Source organism: Pelodiscus sinensis, chromosome 15 (genome assembly GCF_052426305.1).
Source record: "Pelodiscus sinensis isolate ZL-2025 chromosome 15, ASM5242630v1, whole genome shotgun sequence".
Taxonomy (NCBI): domain Eukaryota; kingdom Metazoa; phylum Chordata; order Testudines; family Trionychidae; genus Pelodiscus; species Pelodiscus sinensis.
The window spans coordinates 25,366,108-25,383,664 of record NC_143066.1 but is presented as its reverse complement, the minus strand read 5'-3'; the positions used below and the strand labels follow the sequence as shown (position 1 = coordinate 25,383,664).

The window sequence follows — 17,557 nt, the reverse complement described above, 5'->3', positions numbered from 1 at the left end:
CGCAAAAAAGCCCCAATCGCCATTTTTGCGATCGGGGCTTTTTTGCAGAAAACTCTACTGTGCTGTTTACACTGGCCCTTTTGCACAAAAGTCTTTTGGAAAAAGACTTTTGCCCAAACGGGAGCAGTATAGTATTTCCAGAAAAGCACTGATGATCTTACATGAGATCGTCAGTGCTTTTCCGGAAATTCAAGCGGCCAGTGTAGACAGCTGGCGAGTTTTTCCCACAAAAGCAGATGATTTTGCAGAAAAACTTGCCAGTCTAGACACAGTCCCCTGTGTTTAGTTGCTTTTAACTTATTGTTTGGGATGAACATTTTCAAGCCCAGTGTCTGCTTCAGGCTGAATTTTTCTGAAATTTTTCAGCTAAAAAGTTCAACTGTTTGCAAGAATGACAGTATGAAAAAAGACATTGTTTTGACCTTCTGAAAAAAATGCTGTTGATCTTCTCTTTGAGAAGCCCGGCCACGCCCATGCTTTCAAGCTGGGACTTGAAATTTAGCAGAAGGTAACTGTCAAGTCAAGGATGTGCCTTTTGCTATAACTATGAAAATCAGCCCAAATTTGGCCAAATTGTAACCCTTTGAAAAATTGTGCAGTTCATACTGCTGCAGCAAGGCTGCAGAGGAGTGAGCAGAAGGTTCCTTACAACTGAACTCTGGTCTGCTGTGGACCATGCTAGGTCCAAGTATTAAAACTGAAAGCAGAGAGACTATCCTTCATGTGCTTTCAAAACTCCTTTTGCTGAGTCCAGATAGCTGCTGCATTCAAATGCAGAGGACAAGAGCTGAACCTGGGGGTAGAGAAGATTGGGACAAGGAGCATTGGTGTGGGGGAGGGGGGAGAGTAGAGACTGAACCTCGAGGCTGGTGCACAGAGAGGGAAACTGGGACTGAGAGTTGAGGTTCAGGGGAGACTGAGAGCTGAATTGGGGCTGACAAACTGGCTGGACAAGGAGACTAGGACTAGGAACATTTCACAATGCCCTGTATATCATGCTGAGCCAGGGTAACTAAGGCACAAACACATGAAATAAGTTGTTAAAAGGGCTACACTGCGACAGCAACAGAACTGGTAGCAGAACCCAGGAAGAACTTCTGACTTACAGTTCTGTGCTATCACTTCTAGGCAGACTGCTCTATTGCTTAACTATTTTAATGTATTCCCACGCAGGTTATCCTGCTAGCTATATAAAAATCTGAGCGTTTTACCACTTACCAATCCATTAAGAACTGTGAAAAGTGTATGACAACAGGTCCAATATCAGCTTTAGTGATCATTCCAGGAAGTTAAGAGCAAAGAAGAGCTATGCATCAATTTTCAGATCTTTCCTTCTTTTAATCATATTGCTGAGCAAGGAATTCTGCATGAACAGGCTCCTACACATGCAAGGAGCCCCATTAAAGTTAAAGGGGTTCTGCATGGCTGCAGGGGTGTTTGTGGGCATAACAATTTGTAGTATCTAGGCTGTAGGCCGTGATTCAGCAGAGCACTTAAAACATGTAAATGCATCCCTATTCAGCAAAGTGCTTAAGCAAGTGCTTAAGTACTTTCCTGAATTGGAGCCATAATTGAGCACTGTTTTGCTCTACCTTTATTAGGAGATTTTTGCCAGTTTTCTGGGTGATTACTTACGACATAGGTCACTCTATAAATACAAGATATTTTTTTACATTTAGGACCTGTGCCTGGTTTTACTGAAGACAACAGGATTTTTGCCACTTATTTCAGTGGGAGCAGAACTGATGAGTTAATAAGGAAATAGTTGGAACTACTGCAGCAGCATTTGTTTTATTTACTACTGCTCTTTACATGGTTGGTCACTGTGAGTTGGAACTATTTGGTGAAGAGTGCTGGCTCCCTTGCAGAAGTAACTGAAACAAATACTGTAGCTCTCCATATCTATTACATATACTAAAAGGTGGCGCCCAAGATCTTAAACATCTTCTAACCTTTAGGGCAAAGTTATTGTTGAAATACAGGGGAAATCTGAATAATGCAGGAATGCAAAGATCACACTACTTGATTGTGCCGCTGACAGCAACCAGAAACATCTTAAACCATCATGTGTCGTGTCAGGGTCATTAGATAGCGTTACTCGGTCATGGTGACACTAGACAATTTGTTTAATGATGATCATAGAGCATATCAAATGTTAGCAGAGACACAGAGATGTCATCTTATGTTGCTTCAGCTTTTTAAATTAAAAAAGTACTCTGGACAGAAATATTTAGGAATAATTCTGCTGAAGTTCATCACAGTGTTTATTCTGCACTTGTCTTTCATACAAAAATGTCTTAGTTACTAGGAATGGGAAAGTACATAACCCTCTGTCTTACTATAGGATAATAGGGGAGAAATAAATTTCATTCTTTAGCTCGAGACATTTCAGCTCTTTAGGGTGTATCCTCCCTTTGTTACACACCCTAAGCTCCCACACAAAACTTTGGCTGATATCCTAGCCACCTTGTAGTCTATAGAAGTTTTGCCATTGACACATGTAGGACTAAGATGTCACCTGTCTTGATTTTTCAGTGTATTGTCACAGTGGTCATAGCAGAAAATAATCAAACAGAAAATAGTTTATTCCCCAAATGTCTCTTGTTCTATTTCCTTGAGGGTCTATGCCAAATACCAAATTCCATCTGATATAAAGACTTTTGGAAATGACCTGGATGGAACTATTTATTTTCTTATAATGGAGGTGTATTCTCTGGGAGAGTACTGGAAGTGACATATCATGACTTGGTTGGTGGTGGGGCATGATTCTCATTTACTATATGGACCCTTCATGCTATAATTTACTTACACCCACTATTTGTTACACTATCAGAATTGTATAGAAGACTTTAGTGTAAAGGAGGACCAGGCTCTATGGACTGTTGAGCTTCTACTCCAGTCACCTCCAAACCAGAGACAAAAGGGATGATGCCACAGCATCACCTCTGACATGAGTGGAGTTGGAAGATGGAGTTGTATGTTTTTTAGAACGGCTGTTAGAGCATCCTTTTCCACTGTTGTAGCTGGTCTCATATTAGCACTTCTCTAGTCTCACCTGACACTGCTGTTGAAGCTTCTCTTGCATCTGTTGGTGTTAATGTCCTAGTTGACTGTTACTTGCTAATTAATTCTATATAGCTTATAGCAAACAGAAGGCAAAGAGTAAAGGAACAGCCTGAAGAATGTCAGTGTTTTAATGTAGTGCAAGTTCCCCTATGCTTATGGAAGAAGTTAGTGGAAATAAATTAGGAAATAGCTCAGAAAATATTTTAACTAGATATGCTGTAATACTTTCATTTAGACTATACTGTGAGCAGGTTCATTCCATGGTTAGAACTTCACAACATGAATTGCTTCATATTTGTTGAAGTGCGCTTTTTAATTTAATTCTGAAATTTTGAACCCAAAACCAGTTTTCCCCTAAAAGCATTGTGTTTAAATGGGTGCAGGCAGTAAAACAAATGTAGAAGGAAAGTTATGTACCAGGTAGCTTTCCAGAAAAACAATTCAATGGGGGGATTTAAAACATCCCTATTAAGCAAAAAACAAAATAAAGACAAAACAACTTGTGTTTCTTTAATTGATTTCTAGAACTATTAAGAAAACTGGCCAAGCACTACAGAAAACAGAATTCTCTGCTTTGGGTCCAGATCCTTAGCTAATGTAAATAGTTGATAGCTCAAAGATTGTTTCATTATTTAAAGTCTCATATGTCCACACCATACTTGTGCACTGACTGCACATTATTTTTTTTTATAAAATATCTCTTTGTCCTTTTGTGTTATTTCATTTTTATAAACTCCTTACACTACTAAAATGTAAATAGTTGATTTAAGAGAAAGAAATATCAGTCCAAAAACCAATATATTCAGGTATTGAAGAGTAACTTATTTAATTAAAATATCTCTTTATATGATACACTCCTCCAGGATGATTTTGTTCTAACTGTAGGGGAGCGAAAGCAGATGAAGAGTGTCATTAATAAATAAATGCCAGTAACTCTAGATTTCACCTGTATCATTATACAGTGACATCAACTTCATTCTGAAATTCAGCTCTTTTAGGCTTTTGTAACCCATCTTTCAGAGAGGATTAGCATCACATTTGGTCTCGGTGTTGAATTTCAAACATTACAGAACCCCATCTTTAACTGTGGCAATCACTCTACTTTTGCCCTACTTTTATTTTATATCCTTTACTGTACAGCTCATTTCAGTTACTTTACTGCTTATGAATATTTAGCTTGGGGCAAATGGTTTTAAATGCTTTGTTCTCTGAGTGACAACACTTATGAGACAATCAAGCACAGTCCTTTGAACTGTTCTTCAATGTAGAGTTGATCATGGATGTAGTACAAGCAAATGTTTATGTGGTGGCCTCCCTAAGAAATTTAATCCACTAGTGTAATGTTTTATAAATTGCAATATTAAAATACACTTGGTTGATTTTTTACACTAGATACATGACACAATTCAATGTCAAGGTAGGGAGGGGAGAATGTTTTGGTAGCTGGCAGAACACCAGAAATCTTCCAGGTCTTGTCAAGTCTTCCATAATAGCCTTGGTCTTGATGTTGTTTTCAGTATAATTTATATTTCTTTTTCTATGCAAATTAGTGTCACCTGGCAAACCAAATTCTTAAGAATAAAAGAGTTCTGCAAGTGGCATATAAAGAATCCAAGTGGAAACAAAGGAAGCCACAATAAAGTCCAGAGGTTCAATCCTGATCCCACTGAAGTGTAAATTCTAACAAGAAAACACTTGGGTGCTAACATAAATCCTAATAAGAATTCAGAAGCAACACGCTAGTATGTGAAGAGAAAAATTCATCAAGGATGTTATAGTGTGAGAGTTCACATGATCTTAAAAAGACAGAGGAGGACATAAAATGGAAGATACAGAAGAGGATGCAAAACACACCTGAAAGAGAAAGGAGCAATTTATGGGAAAAAATCTGCAGAAAATACATACTACTTTAATCCCACTTCCTCTCACAGACAGATTATAACAAATTTTAAATGGAACATTAACAGGAGTATGATATTCTGAGCTGAAAGGATGGGTAGGACCGTGGAAAGCCATGGGACCAGATCTTCACAGGGTGCAAATCAGCACAGCTCCATTAAAATAATTTGAGATATACTGATTTGCACCAGCTAAGGATCTGGACTATGTTACAAAGTGAGAACCATGATTACTACAAATAACTTTCCAGAGACAGGAAAAGAGCCTGCTGAAAACGTTCATTATTTGGTATAGTTCATATGATACCCTGTTTATGGAGATGAATCCTGAAGTCTGTGTTCCGTTTTGTTTAGTCTTTATTGAAGCAATATTCTAACTGACCTCAAGTGTAATTTTAACTGAGTATGGGATGAGGTAAAGTTTTCAAGATTTAGCCTAAAGTGCCATTGTTCATATTCTAGCCAGAGAGTATAGAATTGTCCCTGTTTGTGCAAACAATGCAATTAATTCCTATCCAATGATATTCGAGTAGATATTTCGGGGCCAGATACTCCACTGGTAGAAATAGGATTTAGGTCAATTCACATCAACTGCCCCATTTAAGCCGATGGATCTTATTTTATTATTAATTGTGCAAAATTAACAAGGCAGTTAAAGCAAGACTTCTGACAAAATGTGTGACTGTAAAGGAAATAACTATTAAATTATTTCTTTTTATATTTTTATAATGCTTTATATTTCCAAGTTCTAGTAAATAAAAGTGACAGTCCAAATACTCTGGACCGATACTCCTCTCACTAATACTACATAGATCACTAGTAAATCCATTGACATCATGAAGCTACATAAATACCAGAGGAGAATCAAGCTTAGGCTTATTATATATGTTACCGGTAGTACAAAACATGTGACTTTTATCTCCTGTGAGACATGTTCTCTGATTAGTATGGCTATGTCTACACTACCAGGTTATTTCAAAATAATTTATTTTGAAATAATATCTCCTGAAATAACTATTTCAAAATAAGCTTATTCCTCTTCACAAGCAGGAGTTATTATTTCAAAATAACAAGTCCCTCATTATGAAATAAAAGGCTTCGGAGTGTGGACATTTGCCTTGTTATTTCGAAATTAGGGGAGTTATTTTTAAACTCCCCAGTGTAGACATGCCCTATAATATACAATTCCCACCAATACTAACAAGAGCAATACATATACTTCAAGGGGATTATATAGGCGTAAATTAATTACTGTACTAAAACCAGATGAATCTGTAAACACAAAACTAACAATTCAAATTCTTTTACTGTGGTCTTCATCCTGCAACCCCTACTCACATGAATAATTCTTAATCCCATAAGTACACTCTTGCTTGCGAAGCGTAATCTGAACTCTGCAGTTCCAGGCTTTCTAACATTTGAGAGATTTCTTTACAACTGTAATATTCTTGAAAGTTAATGTGGAATTTAATAATCATGGTAAACCTGGAATTTTAATTGCACTTTAAGGAAATTCCTTGTGTTGTTTTTTGTATAGGTCTATAGTCCCACTAAGATCCAATCTTTCATTTGTAAAACACAGCTGTTGTCTATTCCATGTCTTTAAAATGACTCAAATATGGATTATTTAGATAGGCTACCCTGTCCTGCAAGAAAGAAATGGATAACAAAACTAACTTGTTTATTTTATCCTAGCTTAGCTGGCTTTTGCTGTAAGTAATTGTTTTGGTCTCCCCTCTCTCCCTTTTCAGGGAGAGCACTTTAATTTGAAAAATGGATTGGACATTTGAAAATCAAGCTTGCTGTAGAAAGATCATCCAAAACATCTTGCTTTCCCCTATCTTAATGACAAGTTCTCTTTGTCTGACTGACACATCACTTCAGTTCTTTCATCTCTAGCTTCCACTGAGCCTCCCCAAAGTCAACAGACAACAGTCAGGAAAACCTAACTGGCTTTTCTTTTCTAAGGATCTGACTGTCACACCTTCCAGTATGTGACTTTAAAATGTGGATGCTGTTTGCAAACCCCAAATCCTTGGCCTTTATAAGACTATGTCTCGATAGAAGCGTTGAAAATTAAATTAAGCACATATGTGGATTTATTAAAAAATTGCTGCTCTTGTTTGTATTCTCTTAGCATATAAATAGAAAAAAGGTTAGTTAGTTAGGTAGGAAATTTGAGCTTGGTCTGAAATTGAGCATTTGATCCATGACAAGGTAACCTAAGTAGTGGTTATTGTCACCTTGTCAATCCTATATAAGCCAGGTTGGCAAGCCTGAAAACATTACTGTTTTGTCTCATATCTCTTCAGCTATTTTTTCTTCACCTACTTGGGAAAATCAAAAAGGTGAGCCGTCAACTAGAGATTAAAGAGCAGATCTGGGCAAGGGTGATCCAGTAGTAAGTACAGTAGCTCATGGTGTAAGATGTTCCCTTTTATCTCTGGAGCTTACATACAAATGGAGCTTATGTAGATAAGTACCCATTTTTGTTTTCTTTTTCAGGCTTGCTAGTGGAGGAATAAAACCCTTTCTTTTCCTTTTTCCTATGTACCCTGTTATTATATATTTCTAAATGTCACACATTCCAAGTAACTAGTGGTTAGGTTATTTTAAATGTTACATAGAAAGTTTAAATCTGTCTGCCCAGCCTAAATATTGAGTAGCTAAAAAATAAAAATGTGTCACCAACTTAAATTTATGTTCATGCAAGCAAATTGATTAAAATTGATTAAGTAACAGTAACTTTGATGTTTACTAATTAGCTTCTCTTCCCCTAAAATAGTCCTGTTACAATATTTAAATTTATTAAAATGGTCTATTATAAAACTCTAAAAAGAGCTGACAGGGAGGGCATATTTACTTGTAGATGTTTGCAATTCATTTGTACCTATCTGCAATACATTTTTTTACCAGGTTTAAAATGAGCATCACTGACATCCTCAGCCCTGGTGATATTGCTGCTGCCCTGCGGGACTGTCAAGGTAAGAAAAACTATAGGTAAACAGAGATCTGTTATGTAACAAATTTAATTCAGTCCTCAAGGAATATTGAAGATATGGTTCCAGAGAGTTCACCTTAGAAAAGAGATGTTTTGTTGTCTGACTTAAGTGGCTGACTGACTTCATTTGTTACCGTTCATGACTAAGATTGCTGGTGTGCTGAGTTTATATGTGTGTTGCTCATATATGATTTTTTAAATGTATCTGGTTGTTCATTTATTATGTTATCAGTTTAATTAAAATGGCACTTACAGCTTCTTTTATGGCCAGCCTTTTTTTTCCTACTATTTACATCTATCATAATAAAATTAAAATATCAAAAGTGGCACAATCAGACTGTTCAAAATTTGAAGCTAAGACTAGGAGTACAAGTGACTTGGATCACGCTGGTTTTTATTGTTTCCCTCCAGCACCAGATTCTTTCAGCCACAAAAAATTCTTTCAGATTAGTGGCATGTCCAAAAAGAGCAGCAGCCAGATCAAGGATATCTTCCGGCTCTTAGACAATGATCAAAGCGGTTTTATCGAAGAAGATGAACTCAAGTAAGAATTTACTTTGTTTCTTTGAATAGTAAAAGATTTTCACGGAGGTCAGCATTATTTTGTGTCCTTAATCATCCTCTGCTGAAGCTAAGGGCAGGTTTTGTTGAGTGTAAGTACAGGCAGTCCCAGGTTACATACAAGATAAGGACTGTAGGTTTGTTCTTAAGCTGAATTTGTATGTAAGTCAGAACTGGCGTCCAGATTCAGCCGCTGCTGAAACTGACCAGCGGCTGACTACAGGAAGGCTGAGGCAGAGTTGCTCTGCCCTGGGCTTCCTGTAGTCAGCCACTGGTCAGTTTCAGCAGCGGCTGACTTGGGGACGTCTGGGGCAGAGCAGCTGGGTTGGTCCAGTAGCACTGAGGAGTGGCGCTGCGGGACCAACCCGGCAGCGCCCCAGCTGCTCTACCCCAGGTGTTGTCGGGGAGAAAAACCTGGTCTGCTGGGGGGGGGGGGGCGCACTAGCTGCGCCCCCCCAGCAGACCAGGGAGACACAGGTGGCGGGACTGCCGAGACGCGCTGCGGTCCCGCCCGCGTGCTCCGCGGCTTTGCTCCGCGTCTCCCTGGTCTGCTGGGGGGGTTTCCCCCCCCAGCAGACCAGGGAGACGCGGAGCAGCTTTTCTCGCCCTGGAGGACGCGGGCAGCGGGATCGCGGTGCATCTGGGCGTCCCGCCGCTCGCGTCCTCCGGGGCGAGAAAAGCCCCGTTCGTAATTGCAGATCCGACATAAGTCGGATCCGCGTAACTTGGGGACTGCCTGTACAGTAAAGCCTTGTACTGATTTTGAATGATGTCCTATGGGAATCTTTATAGAGAAAAGAATAAGGTCTAAAAACTAGCAATAAAGGAGACAGTAGGTACAGAAAAATATCATCCCCCAAAGTTGTGCAAACATGTTAGGACTGGACTTACAAAACAGGAATATAGAAAGTGCAGGTTCTGTTTGGGGGATTTGGCAAAAAGGTGTAGATAATCTGATTATAGAAGCTGATTGGCTTGATAATGCACCTATCATAAAAATTATTGTCTTCCATGAAAAATCACACCCAGAGAATCTTTTCTTCTAGGTACTTCCTCCAGCGGTTTGAGAGTGGAGCCAGAGTATTAACTGCTTCAGAAACCAAGAGTTTTTTGGCAGCTGCAGATCATGATGGGGATGGCAAAATTGGGGCTGAAGGTATGAAGTTATTAAAATACTAAATAATATGTGCAGGAGAATGTGTGATTATGGGTAAAGCTCTGCCCGGATACAAAATGTGTATCCACATCTGCATCAATGTCTGCAAAAATGAGCCTCAGATATCTGCATCCATATCTGTGGACATGGATTCCCACAGATACAAAGTGGATATCCACAAATTTGCATGGCACTACATCAAGCGTGGCCAAAAGGGCCTCCGCAGGCCAGGTCTGGCCCGCCAAGCGGGTTGATCCGGCCTGCGGAGGTCCTGCCACACCCCCGCCCCCCAGACCAAAAAGGGCCTGGGGGCGGGAAAGTGCACTTCCCCCACCCCTAAGCCCTGATTTGCCTGGGGGCAGGAGGAGTGTACAAAGTTTTCTCTGCCCTCCCCTCTGCCCTGCGAGGAGCGCAAAGCACTTCAAAGTGCCGTACGCTCGCGCAGGGCGGGAGCAGGGCGAGGAAAGCTTCGCACAGCTCTCGCCCCCCCCCCCCCCCCCCACCAATTATGGTTTGGGGCTGGGGAAGCCCAGAAGCATTCTGGCCCCATCCCTTCTGGCCTGGGGCCACTTCAAAAAATGTTTAAGTAGTCCCTGACCAAAAGTTATTTTTCCCCCCTGCTCTAGATAAAAAAATTGTATACACAACCGCATCTCCAGAAATGAACCACGGATATCCACATCTATATCAGTGGATGTGGATATAAAGCAAGATATCTGTGGATTTGCAGGGCTCTAATTATGGGGCCTGTTTACTTCAATGAGAATTTTATGGTCAGAACAATGGGATGATTCACACAAGCTTAAGAGGGAAGCAGAGCTTTTGAAAGTGAGATCAGAAGATTCCCACGAAATTTGCATATCTTCTTTCAAATCTTCCCAGTAGTCTAGACAAGCCAAGAGAATATTCTGCCCCTCAGAATCTAAGGAATTGTGATGTCATAAAAGCTACCATGCTGTTATGTAGGCCCAATACTGTATATCATACCCAAGCAAAACTCTGTACAATTTTTGCCCAAGGACTGCAATATCAGGCTCTTTAATTTATTTTTAGTTCATTTAAATAGAGGATGGTTTAACTTATTTTGCTTCAGTTAAAACCCACTCAAACATCATAGCTTCAGACATTAACTCAAATTAACACACAGTATTATTGGGTTCCCACTTCATTTAGAATTTAGATTATGAAAAAGAAGGACACAAGGATTTGGGAGGATCAAACAACAATATAGTATAAATACCACAAAGGGAACATTCAGTTGTACCAGCCTTGGTGGCTCTAATACCTAACACAGCTTTTCTTTCAGCTAGGACAGTGGTCACCAACCAGTAGATCAGGATCTACTGGTAGATCCTGGAGCCTTTGACAGGTGATCCTGACAAGTTTGGCCAGAAGGCTATCAAGTGCCAGCACTTCACCTGCCCCTCTCAACACTACCGTGTTGCTCCTGCCCTCTGCCTTGGAGCTGCCTCCACCCTTGGGAGCTTCTTGCTTGCTGTACAGAGCACAGGAAAAAGAGGAGGGGGCTGATGTCAGGGTGCCCCTCCAGCCACCCTGTACCCCATCTCCACAGGGCGGGGGGGAGGGGAGGGAGGAACAGGAATGAAGAGAGTTTGCTGGCTGCTTTCGGGAGTGGTGCAGGGCCAGAGTACGGTTAAGCCTGCCTTAGTCCCCTGCACCACCACTGAGAAGCCACCCATGGTAAGCAATGCACAACTGGAGCCTGCATTCCGAACACCAGCCCTAGTCCTGAACCCCCTCCCTGCATCTCAGCTCCCTGCCCCAGGCTCAGCTCACAACCCCTCCCACTCACCAAATCCTTTAGCCCAAGATCAGAGTCTTCCTCCCCCTCTCCCACACCTCAGCCCTCTGCCCCCAGTCTGATAAAAGTGAGTGATGATGGGGGAGGATGGAGTAAGCAGGGGCAGGGCCTTAGAGAAGGGGTGGGAAGGAGACGGGGCAAGTGTGTTTGGTTTTGAGGTGGATCTTGGATTGCACTTGAATTCAAAAAGTGATCTTGTACTTAAAAAGATTGGAGACTACTGAGCTAGGAAAATGTGTTTCTTTTAAAAATGAAATCCATGTTGGGAAGAAGGTGTGGATTTAAACTATAGGAAAATGGGTTGTGAAATTGGTCTGGTGAACCCCCAAAATCATCCAAGAGGTCTATAAAATAGTGAACGTCATTAGGTTTTATAATAAAAACAGCAAATAATAGAGGGAAAACTTTCATGACTATTTTCTTGGATGCACTGATCTGAGAGAAACAATTTAGATAAATCTCGTTATAGATAAGTGTTATCCCAAAATTATATGACAATTCTTGTCAGTCTGAGATAGAAGCGAAACCTGCTTTATAACAATCAAGAGACTTGTTCAACATCTTATATATTTCTTCTATTTTTTCCTTCCCTTCTAGCCTTCTTTTCACTTGATTGTGTTATGTTCTTTCCAATTGGAAAACTCTTAATAAAGCTGTAGTTTTCAGGGTTTTTCCCCACAATGTATTTTTTTTTATTAATGCTGCTGTTACATCTCCATTATTCTTTGGTAGAATTCCAGGAAATGGTGCACTCCTGAAGGACTGAAGGTAACAGAAAAAGATGGATGACTTTGAAGGAGATGATATTCTAAAACCCTGTAAATCAGAAAGCTCCTTTATTTATTAATCTTGATAGTATCTGTTATTCATTTGCTGCTCTACTGAGATACCAAAGCATCAGTTAATAATGATTTTTGATAATGTGGACCATGTTACCATGTTCTAGGAACACATTTCAGCAAATACTGCCCTTAAAATTATCCAATAAAATATTTTTTTCATCACATGCTGCAGCCTGTGTTTGATCTTATTGACCACCACGCTGGAAAATGTTTGAATTCTTAAATTAAAAGTGTTAATATCTGAAATCATAGAATCACAGAATCATAGAACACTAGAACTGGAAGGGACCTTGAGAGGTCATTGAGTCCAGTTCTCTGCCCTCATGGCAGGACCCACTACCATATAGACCCGTGGTCACCAACCAGTAGATCACGATCTACTGGTAGATCTCGGAGGCTCTAAGAGTAGCTCTTGAGCCCTCTCTGAATTGCGCGCCTGCGCAGTACATTTACATTACATTTCCTCATTTGAGGAGCAGCTACTCACCGAGCAACAGCACAGGTGAGTAGCTGCGAGGAATGGTGGGAATTTTTTTTTAAAGCAGCAGTATAAGGATTGGGGATAGCAAATGATGGAGAGGAGGAGAATAGAGAGGGTGGAGCTTCAAGGAAGGGGCGGGGCAGTAGATCTTGGCTTGGTCTGTCATTTAAAAAGTGATCTTGGGTGTAAAAAGGTTGGAGTCCACTGATCTAGACCATGCCTGATAGCTGTCTATCTAACCTGCTCTTAAATATCTCCAGAGATGGAGATTCCACAACCTCCCTATAACAACTTATTCCAGTGTTTAACCATCCTGACCATTAGGAGGTTGTCAAACCTAAACCTCCTAATGTCCAACCTAAACCTCCCTTGCTACAATTTAAGCCCGTTGCTTCTTGTCCTATCCTCAGAGGCCAAGAAGAACAATTTTTTCCCTCCTTATTCCCACTGCTCCACCAGCCCTTCACAGACAATCCTTCCGTTGAAGTCAATGGAAGTTCTCTTGTTGAGTCAAGCCCAAAATTCCCAACCATACAGCTGACCTCTCAAAGTCTAAGGGCTCAGTCCTGCAGCTTTTACTCAGAAGGAGATGGGGGGGAGAGTGGGAAGGGAGGCGAAGAAATCTCTGACTGACTTCCAAATGAAAAATATTCATGGAGTTTTGTCTAAGAAAGAGCTTTCAGATTGGGCTGTCATAATACCATGCAGACCCTTGATAAGGACAACAAACTATCCAAATAGGAGATAAGAGTTTTCTGCTTGATTTTGTGTTAGTAATTTAGGCTTCGGACTAGGGTCTCCTGAGGAAGGGACAAAGTCAGAAGAAAACCTATACATACTTGAGGCTGCAGAGATGTCATACCATGGTCTTCAAAATCAAAGAGAAGGCAAATGGCCCTTCTAACCATGGATGTGTGGAAAAAAATCCCTCAAAGTATAGCCCTGATGTACACTACAAACTTACGTTGGGATAACTACATTGCTCAGGGCTCTGGAAGATCCACACTCTTGAGTGATTAAGTTATACCAATGGAACTCCTGGTGTAGACAGTGTTATGTTTGAAAAGTCATGGAAGTTGGGAGAGATTCCAGAAGACTGGAAAAAGGCAAACATAATGACCACTCATAAAAAGGGAAATAAGAACAACCTAGGAAACTAGACCAGTCAGTTTAACTTCTTTGTCAGGGAAGATAATGGAGCAAGTAATTAAGGCAGGGCTACTCAACACATGGCTTGTGGGTCTCATGTGGCCCGTGGCCTATTTGTATGCGACCCACAGGGCAGTTTGGATTTCCACAGGGCTCAACGTGCGGCCTACAGGTGGGATCCTTTGAACATGGTCTCTACTGGGAATATGCTCCACAACAATGAGGCATTTTCCAGGTGGGATGAGCATTGAAAGACGCAAACGTATGGGCTGACTGGAACAGATGGGTACAGGGGTTCACATTTCCAGCCCCAGAGAGGAGTGCCGGGAGTACTGGGGCATTGTGGGAAGTGCTTTGTATTCATGCCCTTCAGTGTGAACGAAGCTATTTGCATATATTTGCATATATATTTGCATGTATATGCAGCCACACTTAAGTTGCAGCCGTCAGCATGTGCTGTGAGTATCATCGTGACTACTGGAGCTTCCAAAATTGAGTAGCCCTAAATTAAGGAATTCATCTGCAAACAACTGGAAGATAATGTGATAGGTAACTGCCATGGCAAACCAATCCGATAGCTTTCTTTGATGGGATAACAAGTCTTGTGGATAAGGGAGAAGCAGTGGACATGGTATACCTAGACTTTAGTAAAGCATTTGATACAGTCTCACATGAACTTCTTATCAATAAACTAGGGAAATACAACTTAGATGGGGCTGCTATAAGGTGGGTGCATAACTGGCTGGATAACCATTCTCAGAGAGTAATTATTAATGGTTCACAGTCATGTTGGAAGGACATAACAAGTGGGGTTCTGCAGAGGTATGTTTTGGGTCCGGTTCTGTTCAATATCTTCATCAACAATTTAGATATTAGCACAGCACGTACACTTATTAAATTTGCAGATGATACCCAATCTGGGAGGGATTGCAACTACTTTGGAGGTTAGGGTCATAATTCAAAATGATCTGGACAAACCAGAGAAATAGGGTAAATAGGATGAAGTTTAATCAGGACACATGCAAAGTACTCCACTTAGGAAGGAACAATCAATTTCACACATACAAAATGGGAAGCGACTATCTAAGAAGGAGTACTGCAGAAAGGAATCTAGGGGTCATAGTGGACCACAAGCTAAATATGAGTCAACAATATGATACTTTTGCAAAAAAAGCAAACATGACTCTGGGATGCATTAACAGGAGCGCTAGGAGCAACACACACAAAGTAATTCTGCTCTACTCTGCATTGATTAGGTCTCAGTTGGAGTACTGTGTCCAGTTCTGGGCACCTCATTTCAAGAAAGATGAGGAGATATTAGACAAAGGTCCAGAGAAGAGCAACAATAATGATTAAAGGCCTAGAAGACATTTGCTATGAGGGAAGACTGAAAGAATTTGGTTTGTTTAGTCTAGAAAAGAGAAGACTGAGAGGGGACATGATAGCAGGTTTCAAGTATCTAAAAAGGTGTTACAAAGAGAAGGGAGAAAAATTGATGCTAGGACAAGAAGCAATGGGGTTAAATTGCAACAAGGGAGGTTTAGGTTGGACATTAGGAAAAGTCTCCTGTCAGGGTTATTAAATACTGGAATAAATTGCCTATAGGGGTTATGGAATCTCCATCACTGGAGATATTTAAGAACAGGTTAGACAGACACCTGTCAGGTATGATACAGATAGTACTTGTGTAGCCCTGGAATTTTGTAACTAAGAAGTTAGTTAGTTATAATGAATGTATGTTATACCAAAAGTTTTGGATTAAATTTAAATAAAAGATGTAGGCCTCAGACAGGCCAGGCAGCCTGTTAACTTAGCTCCAGCTCTGTTTGATGTTAGCATATTGAAGTGAAGAGATGGCATATTGTAATGCATAGTGATGTCAGCATTTGATAAAGCCTTGTAGTAGATAGAAAGAAGTTTAATGTTGAAAGACTTTGTAACTTTGTTAAATTGACTAGGAGTACATCTTTGTTCCATGCTGCAATTCTGTAAATGTATTCTTTGTGTGAATGAGAGAGAGAGATTGTTTTAGGAAAGATAAGTGTGAAGGCCATTGCATGCTCAAATGGTCAGAGGAGGGGCCAAAGACTCAGAAGCACCAAATAATTATCAACTAAGTGAAAGCACATTGAACACACAGGCTGCATCTAGATTGGCATGATTTTCCGGAAATGCTTTTAACGGAAAAGTTTCCCGATAAAAGGATTTTCGGAACAAAGCGTCTAGATTGGCACAGATGCTTTTCTGCAAAAGCACTTTTTGCGGAAAAGAGTCCGTGCCAATCTAGACGCGCTTTTCCGCAAAAAAGCCCCGATCACCATTTTCGCGATCGGGGCTTTTTTGCAGAAAACAAATCTGAGCTGTCTACACTGGCCCTTTTGCGCAAAAGGTGTGCGCGAAAGGGACTTTTGCCTGTACGGGAGCAGAATATTATTTCCTCAAGAAGCACTGATTTCTTACAGTAGGAAGTCAGTGCTTTTGCGGAAATTCAAGCGGCCAGTGTAGACAGCTGGCAAGTTTTTCCGGAAAAGCGGCTGATTTTCCGGAAAAACTGGCCAGTCTAGACACAGCCACAGACTACTGGGGCAGATTGACAAACCCTGAAGTTAGTGGAAAGCACCCCTTGATAAGGAATCAATAACTTTCACTGGAAAGACAACACCCCCGAGGAGTCGTCAGCATATGGACATCAAATGACTGTGAGAACGTCTTCCAGATAAGCATATGTCATAGGAAGACTGATTGTGATGCTGAGTGACTGATTAAGGCCTGACAAGGCAAAATGCATGGACTTGCATGGAAGGAAAATCCTATAAAGGATAGGGTGTCTTCTATGGTTCTTCGGGGTCTTGTCCTGCTAAGACTATGGAGCATCAGTCCAGACCGACAAGAACCCAGCTCCTTCCTCGCACCTGACCTATCTGGCTGATTGGTTGAGCAACAGACTGGTAAGTATTCCACCAGAGAGAGAGAGAGAGAGAGAGAGAGAGTGTGTGTGTAAATGCATATGCTGCTTTGTTCTATTATCAATAAATTAATCGTGTTTCCTTATTCCCCTGAAAAAGATCCCATGTGCTTCTTTTAAGCAAAACACTTGGTCCTGCTGGGAGGGCAGGGGACTGGACTAGATGATCTCCTGAGGTCCCTTCCAATTCTATTCTATGTCAATGGGAGGGCTTCTCCTGTCAGCATAGCTACAGCCTCTTGGGGGAGCTAAAGTACTTATGCCACTAGGAAAATGTAGATAATCCCACAGAAACCCAGATTGTACTCCCTGTGCCCTTTTTTCTAAGGTTGTAGTGCTCCAGTGCCTCCCTATTGGTGGCGGGCCTTCAGCTTTCTCAGGGGAGGACGGCTGAACTTGTGAAAGAATCTATGGGGAATTATGGTTGACAGGGCTTAAGGCTCCTGCATACCAACTAGTCTTTTTGGGTAGTCAAGACAACTACTTGACTACTTGCTTCTCCTCCTCTCCTTGCTGTATCAGAGGCAGTAACAGGAAGGAGGGGGAAGCAGGAGTTGGTGCTGGGGGGAGTTGGCTTAAAAGCCTGTTCCCCCCAGCGCTGTCTCCATGGCGCTGC

General features: G+C 41.0%; 1 protein-coding gene across 1 annotated transcript; it reads left to right on the top strand.

Annotated features, from left to right (window-relative positions):
• Positions 1 to 7,199: 7,199 nt before the first annotated feature.
• On the top strand, positions 7,200 to 12,510 carry LOC102449891 (parvalbumin, thymic CPV3). Its single transcript, XM_006112815.5, has 5 exons — positions 7,200 to 7,312; positions 7,881 to 7,948; positions 8,377 to 8,509; positions 9,573 to 9,682; positions 12,237 to 12,510. The coding sequence occupies exons 2-5, from the start codon at positions 7,888 to 7,890 to the stop codon at positions 12,260 to 12,262; spliced, it is 330 nt and encodes a 109-aa protein (XP_006112877.1). The 5' UTR covers positions 7,200 to 7,312; positions 7,881 to 7,887; the 3' UTR covers positions 12,263 to 12,510.
• The last annotated feature ends 5,047 nt before the right edge of the window (positions 12,511 to 17,557 follow it).